This window comes from Ctenopharyngodon idella, chromosome 1 (genome assembly GCF_019924925.1).
Source record: "Ctenopharyngodon idella isolate HZGC_01 chromosome 1, HZGC01, whole genome shotgun sequence".
NCBI classification, from domain to species: Eukaryota; Metazoa; Chordata; class Actinopteri; order Cypriniformes; family Xenocyprididae; genus Ctenopharyngodon; species Ctenopharyngodon idella.
In genome coordinates this window covers 19,354,212-19,370,290 of record NC_067220.1, presented here as the reverse complement: position 1 = coordinate 19,370,290, position 16,079 = coordinate 19,354,212, and the positions used below count along the sequence as shown (strand labels likewise).

Here is a 16,079-nt window from a genome sequence, read left to right as displayed (position 1 = left end):
GACTTATTTTTACAGTCATCTTTGATCATATTTATCAAGGGTACCATATATATAATAAAATAAACAGGCACAAATATCCCATGCTGAAATACCTGAAACATTTTCAACATCTTTTAAACCATAAAATTAACAGGAGATATATATATTTCCCCCACATAAAAAAAAAATAGCATCCCGAACGACATGGGGGTGAGCAAATAGACCGATTTTTCATTTTTAAATTAACTATTCCCTAAACTACATTATATCTCATCTAAATGTCTTAAAGATATTCTGCAATAGCTTGATACAGCATATTTGGGCATTATTGTCTAAATTCAGGTTGTTCCTCATCAAACTGAACAGTCTGAACTGCAATGAAAAATTCATTTAGATCAAGGCCTTGTGTGTTTCCAGGGAAATTAAATAGGTCTTCATTCAACTAAAGCTTAAAAATGTTGCTATTCATTTTTAAAGAGGCTAAGGGTCAGTGCTGTATGTGTTGATGTGCATCTGGATGTTTTGTATTTCAAGCAGTTTCAGGCTGAAATGTTTCTCATCTGGCTAATTTGTAAGAGAATTTCAATCTGAATCCTCTGTCTCTGTGAGATTATGAGGAAAATTTATTTGGTAATCTTGAAAACATAAACCAATGATCCATGATCACCATCACCTGTAAGAATAGTTTGTTTATTGTTTTTTTACTACTTGCAAATCTTATAAGCTATACTCTATACTTTCCTCGCATTTAAACCAAACTATATTTGCATTCTGGATGCTTTGTGTTTGTGTGTGTGTGACTTCAATCCAAAGCCAGCAGTAGTGTGATTTTCTATGACAGGAAGGGGAAAAGCTGTTCAATGAAATTTTTGTTTATTCAGTTGGTTCCTAGTACAGAGCTACTGACAGACACACACTAATATACACACACGTTAACACAAAAACACTCTCACACATCCTTGCATTACACACACGCATAGTATGATATGCAAAACATATTTAATATGTGTTCAAGTAAGAGCTGCAACTGTTTCCAAGCCATTGGTTTGTCTTAGCATCTTATTTTTAATTGAATTTTAGATATGTATTTTAATTCAGTGAACTACAGTGTAAATTTGATCCAGACACACGCACATAAGTTGACAGGCACATGATTGTGTTTAAATGATTAAACAAGTGTTCAACCCCACAGATGCCCTATTTAATGTGTGTTGTGTGTGTGTTTGAGACTGTGTGTGTACAGATGAGAAATTGTGGCATATAAAATATTAAAATTGCATTTATACATAATGCAGCACGAACCAGACCAGGCACACCAGAATTCTCTCTCCATCTTTTTCTCTCTCTCTCTATCTCACACACACACACGCATATAGAATTACTGTACGAAAAACTCTGTTTTGGTCTGTGTAACTTTATTTGAGCAAATTATATGTATACTGTAAAAAACAAACAAACCAAAAAGTGTTATCTCTATGACAACAGCTTGACAACACTGATAAAGGTGGTTCCTTTGACCTCTGTAACTGATTATCATAAACTCATTCAACCAAATAACTTTTTTTTTTCTTCAGAAAACACCACAATGTCCATAGAAGTAAATTAATATTTTCATATGCACATTATGAAAACAAATCTGACAGAAAATGCAAAAGCACTGAGGGACGAGGAGAATAAGTGACAGCAGCAGCATCTATCATATGATTTGTCGTCTACAGTAACATATGCAAACTAACTAATCATGTCCACTTTCCCCTATAGACAAAAACAACAGAGAACGTGACGCAAAAACCTCTCGTTTTTTTAGATTCATATGGCAGTCAAGTTCTACATTCTAACACTAAATATCTCCTTCTCTCTTTTCCCCCAGACCTCTCTTCCACCCGTTCCTCCATGTTGCGTCAAAGGCACCTCATGCCCAAGGACTGCCGAAGTATTCACAAGATAAGTGTGTGTGTGTGTGCGCGTGTAAGCCTCTGTAAATATCATTACTCTGTCCTCTCGTAACATCGACTGCAGTCACATCTATTTTATTGTGTGTGTGACGTGTGGTCACTCCAGGCCGCGTCTTGGCCATTTCAAACAAGTTTGCTCTAGAATGTCCACTGTTACATATCAAATATTGATATAATTTGATAATTCATCTGTAGTTTTAAGTATTCATTCTGCTAATGAAGAAAAAAAATCTGACAAATCAATGTAGGCATGTGATTATGGCATTATGACATGTGATTATAACCGTTAATGTGGGACTAAATGTGTGAAAATCAACGTTAAGCTCTCATGACATGACTGTAAAATCACATCCTAGCAGGTGTAAAGAGTTACAGAGCGAGTTGCTCATAGAATCATGTAGTCAAGTGTGTGTATGCATGTATTTTGTATGTTTATTTGTGTGCATGTTTATAAGTGCAAACATTTAACCCTCATTAATCTCTCATCAAACCCGCTTATGAATTCCTGAACTTCTAGGACTGTCAATACACTTGTTCACTTTGGATGAATATAAGAAATATAACAAAAATGAAACATGGTTATTGAGTATTGGTATTAAGTTTGTACAAATGTTATACAGCACAAGGGGTAGATGAACCCTTTAGTAATGTTAGTACTGCACTCTGCCGAGGTCACCTAGAAACGTGCTTTAAGACCAAATGAAAGTCTGTTTTTTATTTGGTTCCTTCTTTTTAAATGTTTTAATATAATTAAAAAAACAACAACAAAAAAACGGATTATGACAGGTAACCATACTCATCATCAACTTGTTCATATTCATCATCATCATCTCCCATCTCCTCTTCATCATTTGCAACATCACCATCCTCATCGTCTGAGAGCAGAGAGTCACCACTGCCAAAATCTCCGGAAGACTCCGCGGCTGAAAGGAAAAACAGTAACTCTTTTGATTTCTTTAGCTCTTAAAATGAACACAGTTCATTGTTGTTTTTGAACTGTTGTTGACTTTTATTCAGCAAGGATGCATTTGATTGATCAAAAGTGAAAGTAAAAACATTTATAATGTTACAAAATATTTCTATTTCAAATAAATGCTGTTCTTTTGAACTCTGTTCATCAAAGAATCCTGAAGAATGACTGTTTCCACAAAAATCTTAAGCAGTACAACTGTTATCAACATTGATAATAATAAGAAATATTCTTGAGCAACAGCATATTAAAATGATTTCTGAAGGATCATGTGACACTGAAGACTGGAGTAATGCCTGTTGAAAATTCAGCTTTGACATCACAGGAATAAATTACATATTAAACTATTAAAATAGACAAGTTATTTTAAATTGTATTATTTTACAATATTACTGTTTTACTGTATTTTTGATCAAATACATGCAGCCTTGGAGAGCATAAGAGAATTCTTACAAAACATTAAAAAATCCTACAAACCACAAACTTTTAAATGGTAGTGTAGTAATAATGTCAAATGTTTTAATAATATTAAAGGGTTAGTTCACCCAAAAATGAAAATTATGTCATTAATTACTCACTCTCATGTCGTTCCACACCCATAAGACCTACATTAATCTTCGGAACACAAATTAAGATATTTTTGATCAAATCCGATGGCTCAGTGAGACTTGCATTGCCAGCAAGTTAACTTACACTTTCAGTGCCCAGAAACGTACTAAAAACATATTTAAAACAGTTCATGTGACTACAGTGGTTCAACCTTAATATTATAAAGCGACGAGAATACTTTTTGTGCACCAAAAAAACAAAATATCGACTTTTCAACAATATCTAGTGATGGGCGATTTCAAAACACTGCTTTGAATCTTTTGTTTCAAATCAGCGGTTCGGATTGCATCTCAAACTGCTGAAATCACGTGACTTTGGCGCTCCGAATTACTGATTCGAGACAAAAGATTCAAAGCAGTGTCTGTAGTCACATGAACTGTTTTAAATATGTTTTTAGTTCCTTTCTGGGCACTGAAAGTGTAAGTTAACTTGCTGGCTATAGAGACCTCACTGAGTCATCGGATTTCATCAAAAAGATCTTAATTTGTGTTCCGAAGATGAACGAAGGTCTTACGGGTGTAGAACGACATGAGGGTGAGTAATAAATTACATAATTTTCATTTTTGGGTGAACTAACCCTTTAATATAACCAATCAAAATTATCTAACAATATGCCATTTTCAATATTCTGTTTGTTTCATGAGGCAATATGTAATACTGCAAGAACAACAGCTGCGTCTGTAGCTACATCAGTATACGTTCTTGTGTTTCGTCTGCATAATTGATGTCAGACTTTTTTTTTTTTCAGCATCTCACATATGAGCTGAACAAAGGTGCAACTCTCATTCTTACAGAGCTCAAACTTTATTAATTAAAAAACATGACACATTTCGGCCATCCAAGGCCTTCATCAGCATTTTTCAGGATCTCATGCCATGAACACGCCATGTCAAGTTAAAAACTTGAAATCCAAGGACTCCATTTCGTTGCGTTTCATTTAATGTAACTATTATTGAACGCAAGAACTAATACTCTGAATATTTTCACAAATACTTGGTATAGTTTGATGGTCAGAATACTTGTATGCATTGTAAATTCCAGATTGTAAGATTTAAAAAAAAAAAAAATAGATACTATTTTGTGTCCACTGATTGTTTTCTAGTTTATTAGCTAATTTAAGGGTTAGTTCACCCAAAAATGAAATTTCTGTCATTAAGTACTCACCTTCATGTCGTTCCAAACCCGTAAGACCTTCGTTTATCTTCGGAACACAAATTAAGATATTTTTGATATATTTTTGATCCCCCATGGAAAGCAACACAATTACCACTTTCAAGGCCCAAAAAGGTAGTAAAGTCATCGTTAAATTAGTCCATGTGACTACAGTGGTTCAACCTTAATTTTATGAAGTGACAAGAATATTTTTTGTGCGCAAAAACAAAAAACAAAACAAAAATAATGACTTTATTCAACAATTTCTTCTCTTCCGTGTCAGTCTCCGACTCTTTTCACATTGTAAACACAGTGCAGCGCTTCCGGGTTCTATGTCAGAATGCCGTCTCATTATTGGCCGGCTCCTGCGTCAGAATCACACGCATGCAACATACTGCTCACGTGAACAGCGTCGGAGACTGACACGAAAGAGAAGAAATTGTTGAGTCATTATTTTTGTTGTTATTCAATTAAGGTTGAATCACTGTAGTCACGTGGACTATTTTAACGATGACTTTACTACCTTTCTTGACCTTGAAAGTTGTAATTGCATTGGGATCAGAAAGCTCTTGGATTTCATCAAAAATATGTTAAATTGTGTTCAGATGATGAATGAAGGTCTTACAGGTTTGGAACTAGATGAGGGTGAGTAATTAAAGAAAGAATTTAAATTTTTGGGTGAACTAACCCTTTAACTAGCCACTCCAGTTGGAAGGTTTAAAATGCGAAACGTAAAATGATTGGTTATCGTATCAGCCCAGAAATTCTATATCATTGCATCCCTATACTTTACATATTAAATGGATTACTAATTTGACTTTTTTCTCATTACTAGATAATGAATCTAAAGATGTGAGGTTACGTAGGCTTACCACAGTCAGCAGGCCCGTGGGTATGAGACCCTGCAACCTCGTTTCCATAGCGGTCGACACACCAGCACTGACCACTGCTACCATGACACTGGTGAGGCCTATAGAAGCCATCCTCATCACAGGAGGGGATGTATGGACCTACACAAACAACACACACACATTAGCATCAGTCCTAATGTCAGGAAACATTACATCAAAGACAAGATTATAGACAGCCACAGAGAGTGTCTCACAGCCACACTCACACAGATAGGGAGATGATATATTCAATGTCAGAGAACATAACTGTCACCTTCGAGAGCTTGCTCTCTCTCTCTGTCTCTCGCTCACATTCATTGCTTTTCAACTTCACAGCTTCTTGCTACAAAATCACCACAGTCAAGCTTTTTTTTTTTTTTTTTTTTTTTTATCTTTCTCTCTTTTTTTGTCTTTTTATAATTCAGTGCCGGAAGCCATAGAGCCGTCACTGTGCGTTCCACTCAGGGGAGAAACAGCAGTTAAAAATATCCTTTTTTTCATGTCCAATTTCCCCTCATCTCATTCCCCTGCTCAAATTAAACACGCGACCTTCAGAGAGAGGGAAAGAAACTCTGAGTGATTTCTAGCTTTAATAGAATTAATGTTGGCTTTCCTCTCGCTGTATGGCACCCTGGTTTTACTGTAACTGTGTTCAGGTTGTGATGACATTGAGATGGCTTTTAAATGCTAGTGCTTTATATATGAACATGGTATAAAATGCTGAGAAGAAGGTTTAAAATATTTGTAACTACTGGTGTTTACAGCTGTAAATCTGGAATAGATTTTAGTGTGTAATGCTACTGCACTTTGTGTTTCAATAAGGTATATCAAAAAAGGGAATAGACACAGTCTGTTTATTCAGGTGTAAATGACAATGATACAATTTTTTTTTTTTTACTACGTGTCATGCAATGCATCATTTAGCCACTATTCAGTTTGAATCGGTTTAAAATTTAAGATGCAAAATTACTTTTAAAAAGTATGCTGTAGACAAATGTAACTGTAATTTTTACAGAATTAGGTCAATAGTTTTTTTGATTTGGGTTATGAATGTGAAATACATTTATTATAGAAATAATAATAAATTATACAAAATTTAGAATATACAACATAAGATTGATGCATCAATCTAGCTAATATAGATGATAAAATTAGCCATGAAATTCTTACTCCAACTTCATTTATTCAGACAATTGAAAATGGTTATCAGTCAAGGCTGATAATCTCAAAATGGCCAAATACCTGATGTCAAAATATTGGTCTGTCACTAATCATGATTCTGCATTACAAACATGGACCCCTTTTTTCTGTCTTTGAGAAAGTTACATAAACGAAACACGAGAGAAAGGACTCACCCAGTAATTTCTTCCCAGCTTGCTGTTTGTGGATGATAGTGATCTCTGATTGGCAGGGAGCTTCTGAAACACATTGATTTCAGATCAGAAGTGAGAAAGAAACCTTCATCATTATTCCACTGGTAGAGAGATTTTAACTGCAGGCATTATATCATTTAGTATATAAATATCTCAGTACTACATTACCCCACTATGCAAAAGGGAGAATAAGTTTCATGATTGCTAGAATGTATTTCTGTCTTAACAGTTAATGAGACTTAATGTCCTAATTTTCTTTCTCAGATGAACACACCAGACTATACACAGGCTTGTATACAGTAAGGCTGTATATGGTAGTATTAGTAAGTGAGGATAGCAAAATAAAGTAAACTGTGACATATTATACCCAAAAATTCTTCATACAGTGGACTTCCAGTAAAATTGATAAAAATTTGTAAACAAAAATTATTCAGACACTTTGACCTGACCATGTTTTGCTTAAGTGTTATCTGACATAATTAAGATCATTTTTTTTCTGAAACAGTTTAACTCTGAGATCTTGTCATATTTTATTACCATTTCTTTTAAACTATAGTGAATGAACTGTATTAATGAATGAAATGTTCAAGGTGTCTGAATAAATTTTGGTGTGACTGTACAGTATATTAACATTCACAAGATAAATTAAAAATGTTAAATGTCATTAAAAGTTGTGTTATTTCATAACTAATTTCAACATATACAACTTTAATATAACATTACCCATATGCTCTGGAATACTTCATTCCCATTGGTAAATTATGGAATTGACTGGTGAAATATTTTTGTATAATGACCTCTAAACTATATTTGAGTGTTGTCCATGAAAACATACTGGTTCTACTTTCATGTCTGCTTTGCTTCAAGGTCCTTGATCTCTCTGTCAGGGTTTATTATGCCTTACGTAACTGTGCTATAATGTTCATGTGGTTAGTTCTATTAGGCAGTGTGCTTGTGCAGGTTTCTTAATAATACAGTAAATGAATAGACTTTTAGTTTTGACTGAGGGAAAGTCCTCTTTCTCAATTCTTGAAAGCATGTGGAAAAGTTTGTTTACAGGAAGTTTACTGTACCTTGATATCTCTGAAAGCAAGAACACCACTCCTGGCTAGAAACGAGCCTGTCTCTGTCTGGGTCACATGACCTGAGGAAGGCTTTAGTGCACACATCACTCTTCTCTGAGCTCAAGCTGGACAGCTCTGATTGGTCGAGTTGAAGGTCAAAATTTGTGTCCAGCCTGGAGAACATCCAGCCCAGAGAGTCCTTACAGAGGGGCACCTTACTCATGTCCACCTCTAAACAGACAGATAGAGAGGTTGTAGAAAGAAGTTTAATTTCATTTTATTTATTTTTTTTTGTCATAAGTTAGCAGTAATATTAGCCGTTTTGATGTGGTGTGTGTGTGTGTGTGTGTGTGTACTCACTCCTCTCTGGCTTCTGGAACTTGTATTTCTTGCTGGGATTGCCACTCTCATGAAGAACCGTGATCCACTCTCGTAATCTGCTGACCACTTCAGTCATCTCTGCATTACCACACTCTACACAGACAAACACATGCAGAACATCCATACATACATAAATTAAAAGACTTCAGTCGAACACAACAGTAAGGTTTCAGAAGTAAAGAGAAATCAGAAATCTGAGGTTAAAATATGCTTCTGTAGCAGTCACACTTCAGTAGGATTTTATTTTTAAAAGACTGTTTAGTTGCCTAATTTTCTGTGAAAGACTACACTAACCATAATCGTGAAGAAAACTCAACTAATCAGAGTATTTACTGTTAACATGGAAAGAGGAATAGTGCCAAAGGAGCTCAGCAGTGACTGTCCACTCCCATAAAGTTTTACAAATTACTTAAAACAAATTACATATATATTTGTGCAAGTGCTGTCAATTGATTGCATTTTTCAATCAAATTATTTGCAAACCTGCACATCAACAACTGATAGGCCCTAAACACAGGGGGCATATGATTTGAGTATACAAATGTTTTTTATGTGCATTTTAATTTAACTTAGAGTTAGATTATTTTAATATATTAATAATAATATATTAATTTAAATATTTTCAGTCATCCTGCAGCCTCCTTGGAAGTTTGCTGAGACCCCCTGGCTGAGAACCACTTTTATAAATTAACATTTTAAATGCATAGCCCTAATTTTTACATATTTTAATATTCTACAATAATTAAAATATTTTTTATAATTACACTCTTTTATAATTATACTCTCTAATGTCTTAATGTCTAATAGTCTGTAGATTTATGGTGACTTTGATTACATAATAATGGCAATACATGTAATAGTCAGTCAGTCAGTCGTGCTCTTTGTCAGATGTGAATTCTGATTACTGGATTAAACTTGGCCTAGTTTTCTTTTTTTAAAGGTTACTGGTTCTGCACACCATTAAAGCTTAACTGATTGATTGCCAATAAAAGATTATGCACAACACACCAGTTAGAAGATAGTTTAGAGATGCTTTGTACTGTAAATAAATGATAATTTTTAATCTATGTTCTGAATTAATTATTTTCCTTTGTTTGTTTAATAAAATTCTGATATTGTCCAAAACCCCACTTAGCTAAGGAATTTGCAAAAATTTGGAGCTTACTTTATACAGTATCTTACTGTCATTTATGGGCCTGTTTATACCTGGTCACTTCATGTGTTTTTTCTGATTGGATCAGACTGTGAAAAAAAGACCAGGTATAAATGACCCCGTGAAAAGCTTTTGAGATGGATTTAAATCCGATCACTCAGACCACTCCAGGAGGTGGTTTGAGATGCATTCCAGACAAAACTGGACAAGTGTAAATGCATCTGGTTGTTGAAGCCACGTATGTTAATTTCACTCCTTCCTAAATGGTAAAAAAAGAAAAGTGAGAACATTACTCCGTTTCTCCACCAGATGCGACGGGCGATACGACATGACAAAAGCAAATAGACCCAAATATAATCAGCTATCTACATCCGCTGTCTACACTGAATGCCCCCCGATGTCACACAACAAATTCCAGACATTAAATTGATGCCCTGTTCTATTTTTGACGTACTCCATGCGCTCGTGCTACTTCTGACATGAGGAACAAATAGATTAGCAATGGTCACTTTGTCGCATCCAGTGTAGACAGCCTCAAGCTGTTGTGGCGTGGTGTGGAACTGTCACTGTCCCGATCAAGCCAGTGCAGCATCATCATGGAAGTTTGTCATTTGCACGTTTTTAAGCCTTGCCAATTTAAACATGAAGCACAAGAAGACATGAAGGAGAATTCAATTTGGTTCCCGCTACTTATTTGAGAAGACTGCGAATACTGATTTGAGTTCTTTTTCACATCGTCTTGCGTTTGAATGGACAAACTCACACAAAATTTTCAAAATGATTAAAAATGAATGAATAATGAATAAATCTATATTTAATTTATACAGTCATGACTTACATTTGATTACTTTATTCAATTTCTAAACCTGAAAACTACTGTTAGACTGGCCTGAAAAGGCTGAAAAGCACTGTTTTATTTCATTTGTATCTTTGTTCAATTGTATTTATTTGTGCTATTGCTTGTAATTTGATTATTTGTTCTTGTTTTATTGCTCACTGTTTAAAATGCAGCATTAAAAGTTTGAATGGATTTGATCTTGAAATTAGCTGATGATAAATAAATTGCAGCTCTGTTGCTTTTCCTGATGTGAATTTGCATATAGCGAGGGAATTGAAGATCGGATTTATTAGTTTTGCGGAGGCACATTTATGTGACCAAGTGTAATGAAGTCTGGGACAAAAATGCATGAAGTGACCAGGTGTTAACATACCCTATAATTTGCTTGTGTCATTTGCAATTACACACATTTTTTTGTTTATTTATTTTTATTTAGAATCAAAGGATTCAAATGTGATTTATCACATTTGTTTATTTGATTCAAGGCTTAGAACTCTTTACTGAAAAGTCTTATAAAAAAAAAAAAAAAAAAAAAAAAAATCATGCTTGTGGAAAGCACCAGGCATTTAAACTATTTTAATGAATGGGAAAAATACCAGGGATACTGAAAAAGTGTGCATTATCTGTTGGACTCTGTTGGCTTATAAGAAATTTACAGTTTTTCTCAATCACTCAGTTCTTGAATGAGATTTTTTTTTCTCAAAATAGTAAGTTCAGATATCTGAACAATTTGTTTCTTTTTCACATCAGATTTGAATTTCTTATAGATTTAAGCAAATTGCATGTTATCACGTGTGCAAAAGAGCAATTGTCTGCAGTTTGCACAATAACTAAATGCACATGGCTTGATCAAAACTGATGAGTTGATTCTCAGTGCAATCACTTCACAATTTCTAAACATTCTTTCACCATGTGAGCCTTCACATGCAAAACGATCCATTCAGTTATCATAACCTGTCAGACATGAATATTCCATAAATATCTGACATGGAATGTTTGTAATGTCTGATAAATTGGCAAATGGCCTGCCATTGTAATGAAATGGGAATCAATTTTGAACATGGAGGAATGTCACAACCCTAGAGAGCAGCAGCTACAGCAGTACTGTATAAATACATTTGTATTTACATTCTTGTATAGTGTAGAAAGGAGTCAGTGTCAGCAAAAAAAAAAAACAAAAAAAAAAAGAGAAAAAACATGGAATTTGTATATAACAAATATTTCCATAAACATTTGACCAGTGTGGCTCACACGATGACAAAAACACTTTATTTTTAATGGCATTGGCCAATTTACTGACACAATAACTAGGTTTTGAAGCATAAATTAAATGTTTGGGGACATGCAATAGAGTTCTGATGTTCCAGCATACAGTTGTGACAATCGCACAAGTTTTTTGGCACATTTTTTGAAACACTCTTAACATTGTCTAAACTGTCAGTGTTTCAAAAAATGTGCCAAAGCGATTGAGGAAAAACTGTAAAGTATACATGTCTAGCTTTACTGATCCCAGTTAAACTTGATAAGTGTTTTCTTTAAGAATAGAAAAAATGTGCTGGTTATTAAGGCTCATCAATGAACTGGAGAGAGACTCAACAGCTCTCTCTTTTTTCTGCCCTTAAGGAAGGTACTTAAGTCCAGGTAACCCTCAAGGTGAGGGCAGTCCCTGCTATTATTGTCCTGTAGCAAGTACATACTGTCTGGTGACACTGCAGGCTACAAAACCAAATATTGGATAACATCAGCAATAACTGTGCCTGTGGGTGAGATTTGTACTTATCCAATGTATAAATAATTTCCAATTTACTTGATTGTATTTTCTGCATCCAGTGTATTTTGTTTTGATGTGTTCATTAGATTTAATAGTCTGTGTATTTTGTTTGGGGATGGTTTGGGGCATTTGATAAATGTAGTTTTGTTTTAGGTAATTAATGAGCGTAACTGATTGAATTCTTGTAGCTAATGCATCAGAAATCTGTGTTGATTGTTGATAAGATGCAGTACTGGAAAGAAAGATTGGCTGGGGCTTTGCATTCAGAAGCAGCTGCCAGGGGTTTTATTCAAGCTCTCTAATTTTGGATGTGTTCTTTTCCTATTCTTATGCAGTGATGAAATGTTTATAGAATTCAGCAGAGAGACACATCGGGCTGTGTTATGTTTCCTCTGACATTTTGTATAGATGTGTATACAGGGTGTGTAGCTTTTTTTGCTTGTTCTTTAATTTGCTGTGGATAATTAAAATCCAAAGTTTAACAGAGACTCGCTTGCTGTCCGGACGAGCCTTAAATGAAAAATACTCGCATGACTTTCTAGCATTCATCAACAGGGACATAACCATAAGATGGCACTTAATATAGTGCTTTATAGCGCTTATAACGCACGTCTCAAGTTTAGGATAATTTGGATCATGCACTTTTCCTACAGCAACTCATTCTGTGTCCTCCGTTATTTTTCAGATGCGTTTGCAACAACAAATTATATCGATATTAATGGTATTGTTCCATTCTATATCAATTTCGTTCCACACACACGGAAGTTCAACACATGCAGTGGTTAAAACAACGCTGCATTCATTCAGTACACATGCATGCCAAACCAAAAGACCAATACCGAAAATTTGCAGTACGTGTACCATTACACCCCTAAAAAACAATCAATGCTTATGGTTTAATATCTCCTGATGGCTAAAAAACAAGATTACAAATAAAAACTCAACAGACCAATACAAGCCCTTGTGGACACACAATTGACATGACAAACAGATTAAAGCAACAAGACTTTAACTACAACCCCCCCTCCAAGCACCAGGCCTGATGCATTTATTAAATTTGGAAACAGCAATTTGATAAAAGAGACAAATGTTCAATCTAACTTTAATACTAATAAAAGGAATAAACAATTCTTCCCACCAGTAACATAGTTCATTAGCCAAACTGTATGCTGTTGCCTAGCAACATAGCACATTAGTGTACAATCCATGGTGTGAGGGCGAGCATACAGAAGGTCATATAATGAGATTTTTAAAGACTAACCTATTAAATATGGTTAACCATTTCAATTAGGTCAAACAAAGACTAGCAGGAAGTAGACCATAGTAAACATAGTAAATATAGAGAATGGCTTCAAGGACCAGTTCTTCTGTGAAGAAAAAAAATCTGATTAAACTGAAAAAAAATTTAATCAAACTTATGATTTAAAAAAAATCACAAATCAGTCAAATAATTACGAAGCATACATGGAAGCAATTCCATTTTGATAAACAAAAAGCATTGATCCTTAAAAACGCACAAATCTTTATAGTTGAAATTTAGCTACTATACAAACCAAGTATGAGAGAAATTTAGCTCTACACAGACCTCTCAAATGTGTCAGATACAAATTACACTACTGTTCAAGAGTTTGGGTTGTTTTTTTGTTTTGTTTTTTACAAAAAAAAAAAAGAAACACCTTTTATGTTTTTTTTTTAAACAACATATCTTATGCCGACCAAGGCTGCATTTGTTTGATCAAAAATACAATAGATACGTTTTGGTTAAGACTGTAACCTTGGTTCCCTGAGAAGTAAACGAGTCGCTGCGGCAGAATGTTGACGCTATGGGAACGCTTCTGCGTGATTGTGTCTGAAGCACAAGTGCAATCACTCCAATCTCATTGGTGAAACATCATTCCGTGACAAACATAAGCACTTGAGATCCTGGCATGGACTCTGAATCCAGGCTGAAGAATCTGATAAAAGTGTACAGAGAGGCACCACCTGCCGCATCACAAACCTCTTGAAGGGAAACCCCTGACAACAAAGCCTTAGAGGCAGCCATACTTCTTGTAGAATGGGCTTTTATAAATAGAGGTGAAGGAAGGCCACGCGTCTAATAAGCCACAGAAATAGCCTCAATCCACTTGCTTATCCTTTGCTTAGATGCTGGGGAACCCCGTCTCGGTGAACCAAAGCATGCCAGCAACTGGTCAGTTTTACGCCACTAGGCAGAACGGTGGATGTACTGTAACAATCAAGCGCCCTAACTGGGCAAAGCAAGTTAAGCTTCTCTTGGTCTGCCATTTGAAAAGGAGGGCAAAAGGCCTCCAGAACAATAGAGTGTGCTACACTGGTAGACACCTTAAGCACATAACCCAGTCTAGGGTGTAGAAAAGCTTTTACCATGCCGGGAGCAAACTCTAGGCAGGAGGCGACAGACACAGAGCATTGAGAGTGAGGAATTTCTCTGAGACTGACTCTCAATAGGCTCAAAGGGTGCCATAGACAATCCCTCTAGAACTGGTTCCCAGCCTTTTTTTCCAGGAGAACCCTATTTTAACCTTCAAAATACTTAATGACAAACACACTTGCAGACATTTCATTAACTGACAGGGATTACAAAATCAGTTGTTAATTTTTTAATAAATGCAACAACAGCAGAAACATTAAAATAATAGCATTAACAACTACAGACAGTTTTGACTTACAACATAATGTTATCTACTAACATGTACTAAATGTTCAAATAATGTATTGACCAAAATATTTTAAAATAATTTTCTAATTATTTTAAGAAACCGGATGTCAAAATGATTATAGGTATTTTATCAGCTCAATGAATAATTCAAAATTTATTATTATATGAATTTATATTTTTTGAATACACATTTAATTTCCATTAACTGTTTTACAACAGCGCATAAAAATGTGGTCTGAGTTTCACAAACAAAAGTCGCAGACAGGCCGAATGAAAATGTAAATCCACTCTCTCTCAGTAGGTGGCGCTTATGAAACAGTAGAAATAGATCTGTTTCCCAGGTAACCTCTGTACACAAAGCAGCGCGGCACTTATAAACACTACAGGTGCGTCCCAATTCTTGTACTTATGCACTATTCTATGATGTTTTTAAGTACAAATAGTGCGAGTAGTGCGTTCACACAGAAAATTCCAAAAAGAAAAAGTACACTTTAAATACCCGGATGATGCACTAAATTAACGGAAAAAACGAAGTGTGGAATGTTGGACACTTCATGCACTCAACTGTCGCAGCTTTAATTACGTAGCGGAGGGAGAGGGGGCTATCAGACTCTGCTGTTAAATGACAAAATAACCTTATATAATTCGGGATGCAACTTACGTGTTACACGGAGGGAAGAAGAATGAAAATGCAATCGAAACTTTTCTCAAGGAACCGACCCTTCAGAGATACATTCATATAATTCATTCATACTTAATTCACATAATTTCCCTCAGCTCTCAGTTGTAAAGGATGTAAAACCTCTCACTTCTTTCCACCATTTTTTCAAACAAAATGAAACCTACTGCGTGCTGTGTCTTTGTGAGACTGTTGTTTACTTTGCTTAATACTGGACAGTATTTACCATAAGTTTTACAAATCCTGGCAATGAAATACAGTTTTAATGATGATTCAAATATATAACTAATAATAACCATTGGAAACTGCATCATGTTTTATCATCAAACTGGTAACCGTTTCATCCCTAAACCTCAAACTAGAGTGAGCTTGGCGACCCCTTGTAAATCTTACGAGGCCAAGATCCCCAGGTTGGGAAACACTGCTCTACAACAATGGCCAAATACCAAACTCTTGCATGACTTGCAGGCCTCAGCAACATAGCACCACGTAGGAAACAAGATACCAATGATCACTGCCCAAAGGTGCAGGGTAAGCAGCAGTGGCTGCCATGTAAACCTTTGGAGTGGAGGGGGTTAACCCAGC

The 16,079-nt window shown here is 35.3% G+C and overlaps 1 protein-coding gene across 3 annotated transcripts in view; it reads right to left on the bottom strand.

Annotated features, from left to right (window-relative positions):
• Nucleotides 1-1,373: 1,373 nt before the first annotated feature.
• spock3 (SPARC (osteonectin), cwcv and kazal like domains proteoglycan 3) overlaps nucleotides 1,374-16,079 on the bottom strand; it is a 40,625-nt gene continuing 25,919 nt past the window's right edge. For 2 of the 3 annotated variants that reach the window (XM_051901365.1, XM_051901354.1), the window contains 5 exons: nucleotides 8,353-8,466; nucleotides 8,002-8,223; nucleotides 6,911-6,973; nucleotides 5,538-5,675; nucleotides 1,374-2,857 (listed from right to left, as the gene is read on the bottom strand). In XM_051901365.1, the coding sequence (XP_051757325.1) occupies nucleotides 2,712-2,857; nucleotides 5,538-5,675; nucleotides 6,911-6,973; nucleotides 8,002-8,223; nucleotides 8,353-8,466 (683 nt within the window). In that variant the 3' untranslated portion in view covers nucleotides 1,374-2,711. The remainder of the gene's footprint in view (nucleotides 2,858-5,537; nucleotides 5,676-6,910; nucleotides 6,974-8,001; nucleotides 8,224-8,352; nucleotides 8,467-16,079) is intronic. The other variant, XM_051901361.1, reaches the window with a different exon arrangement.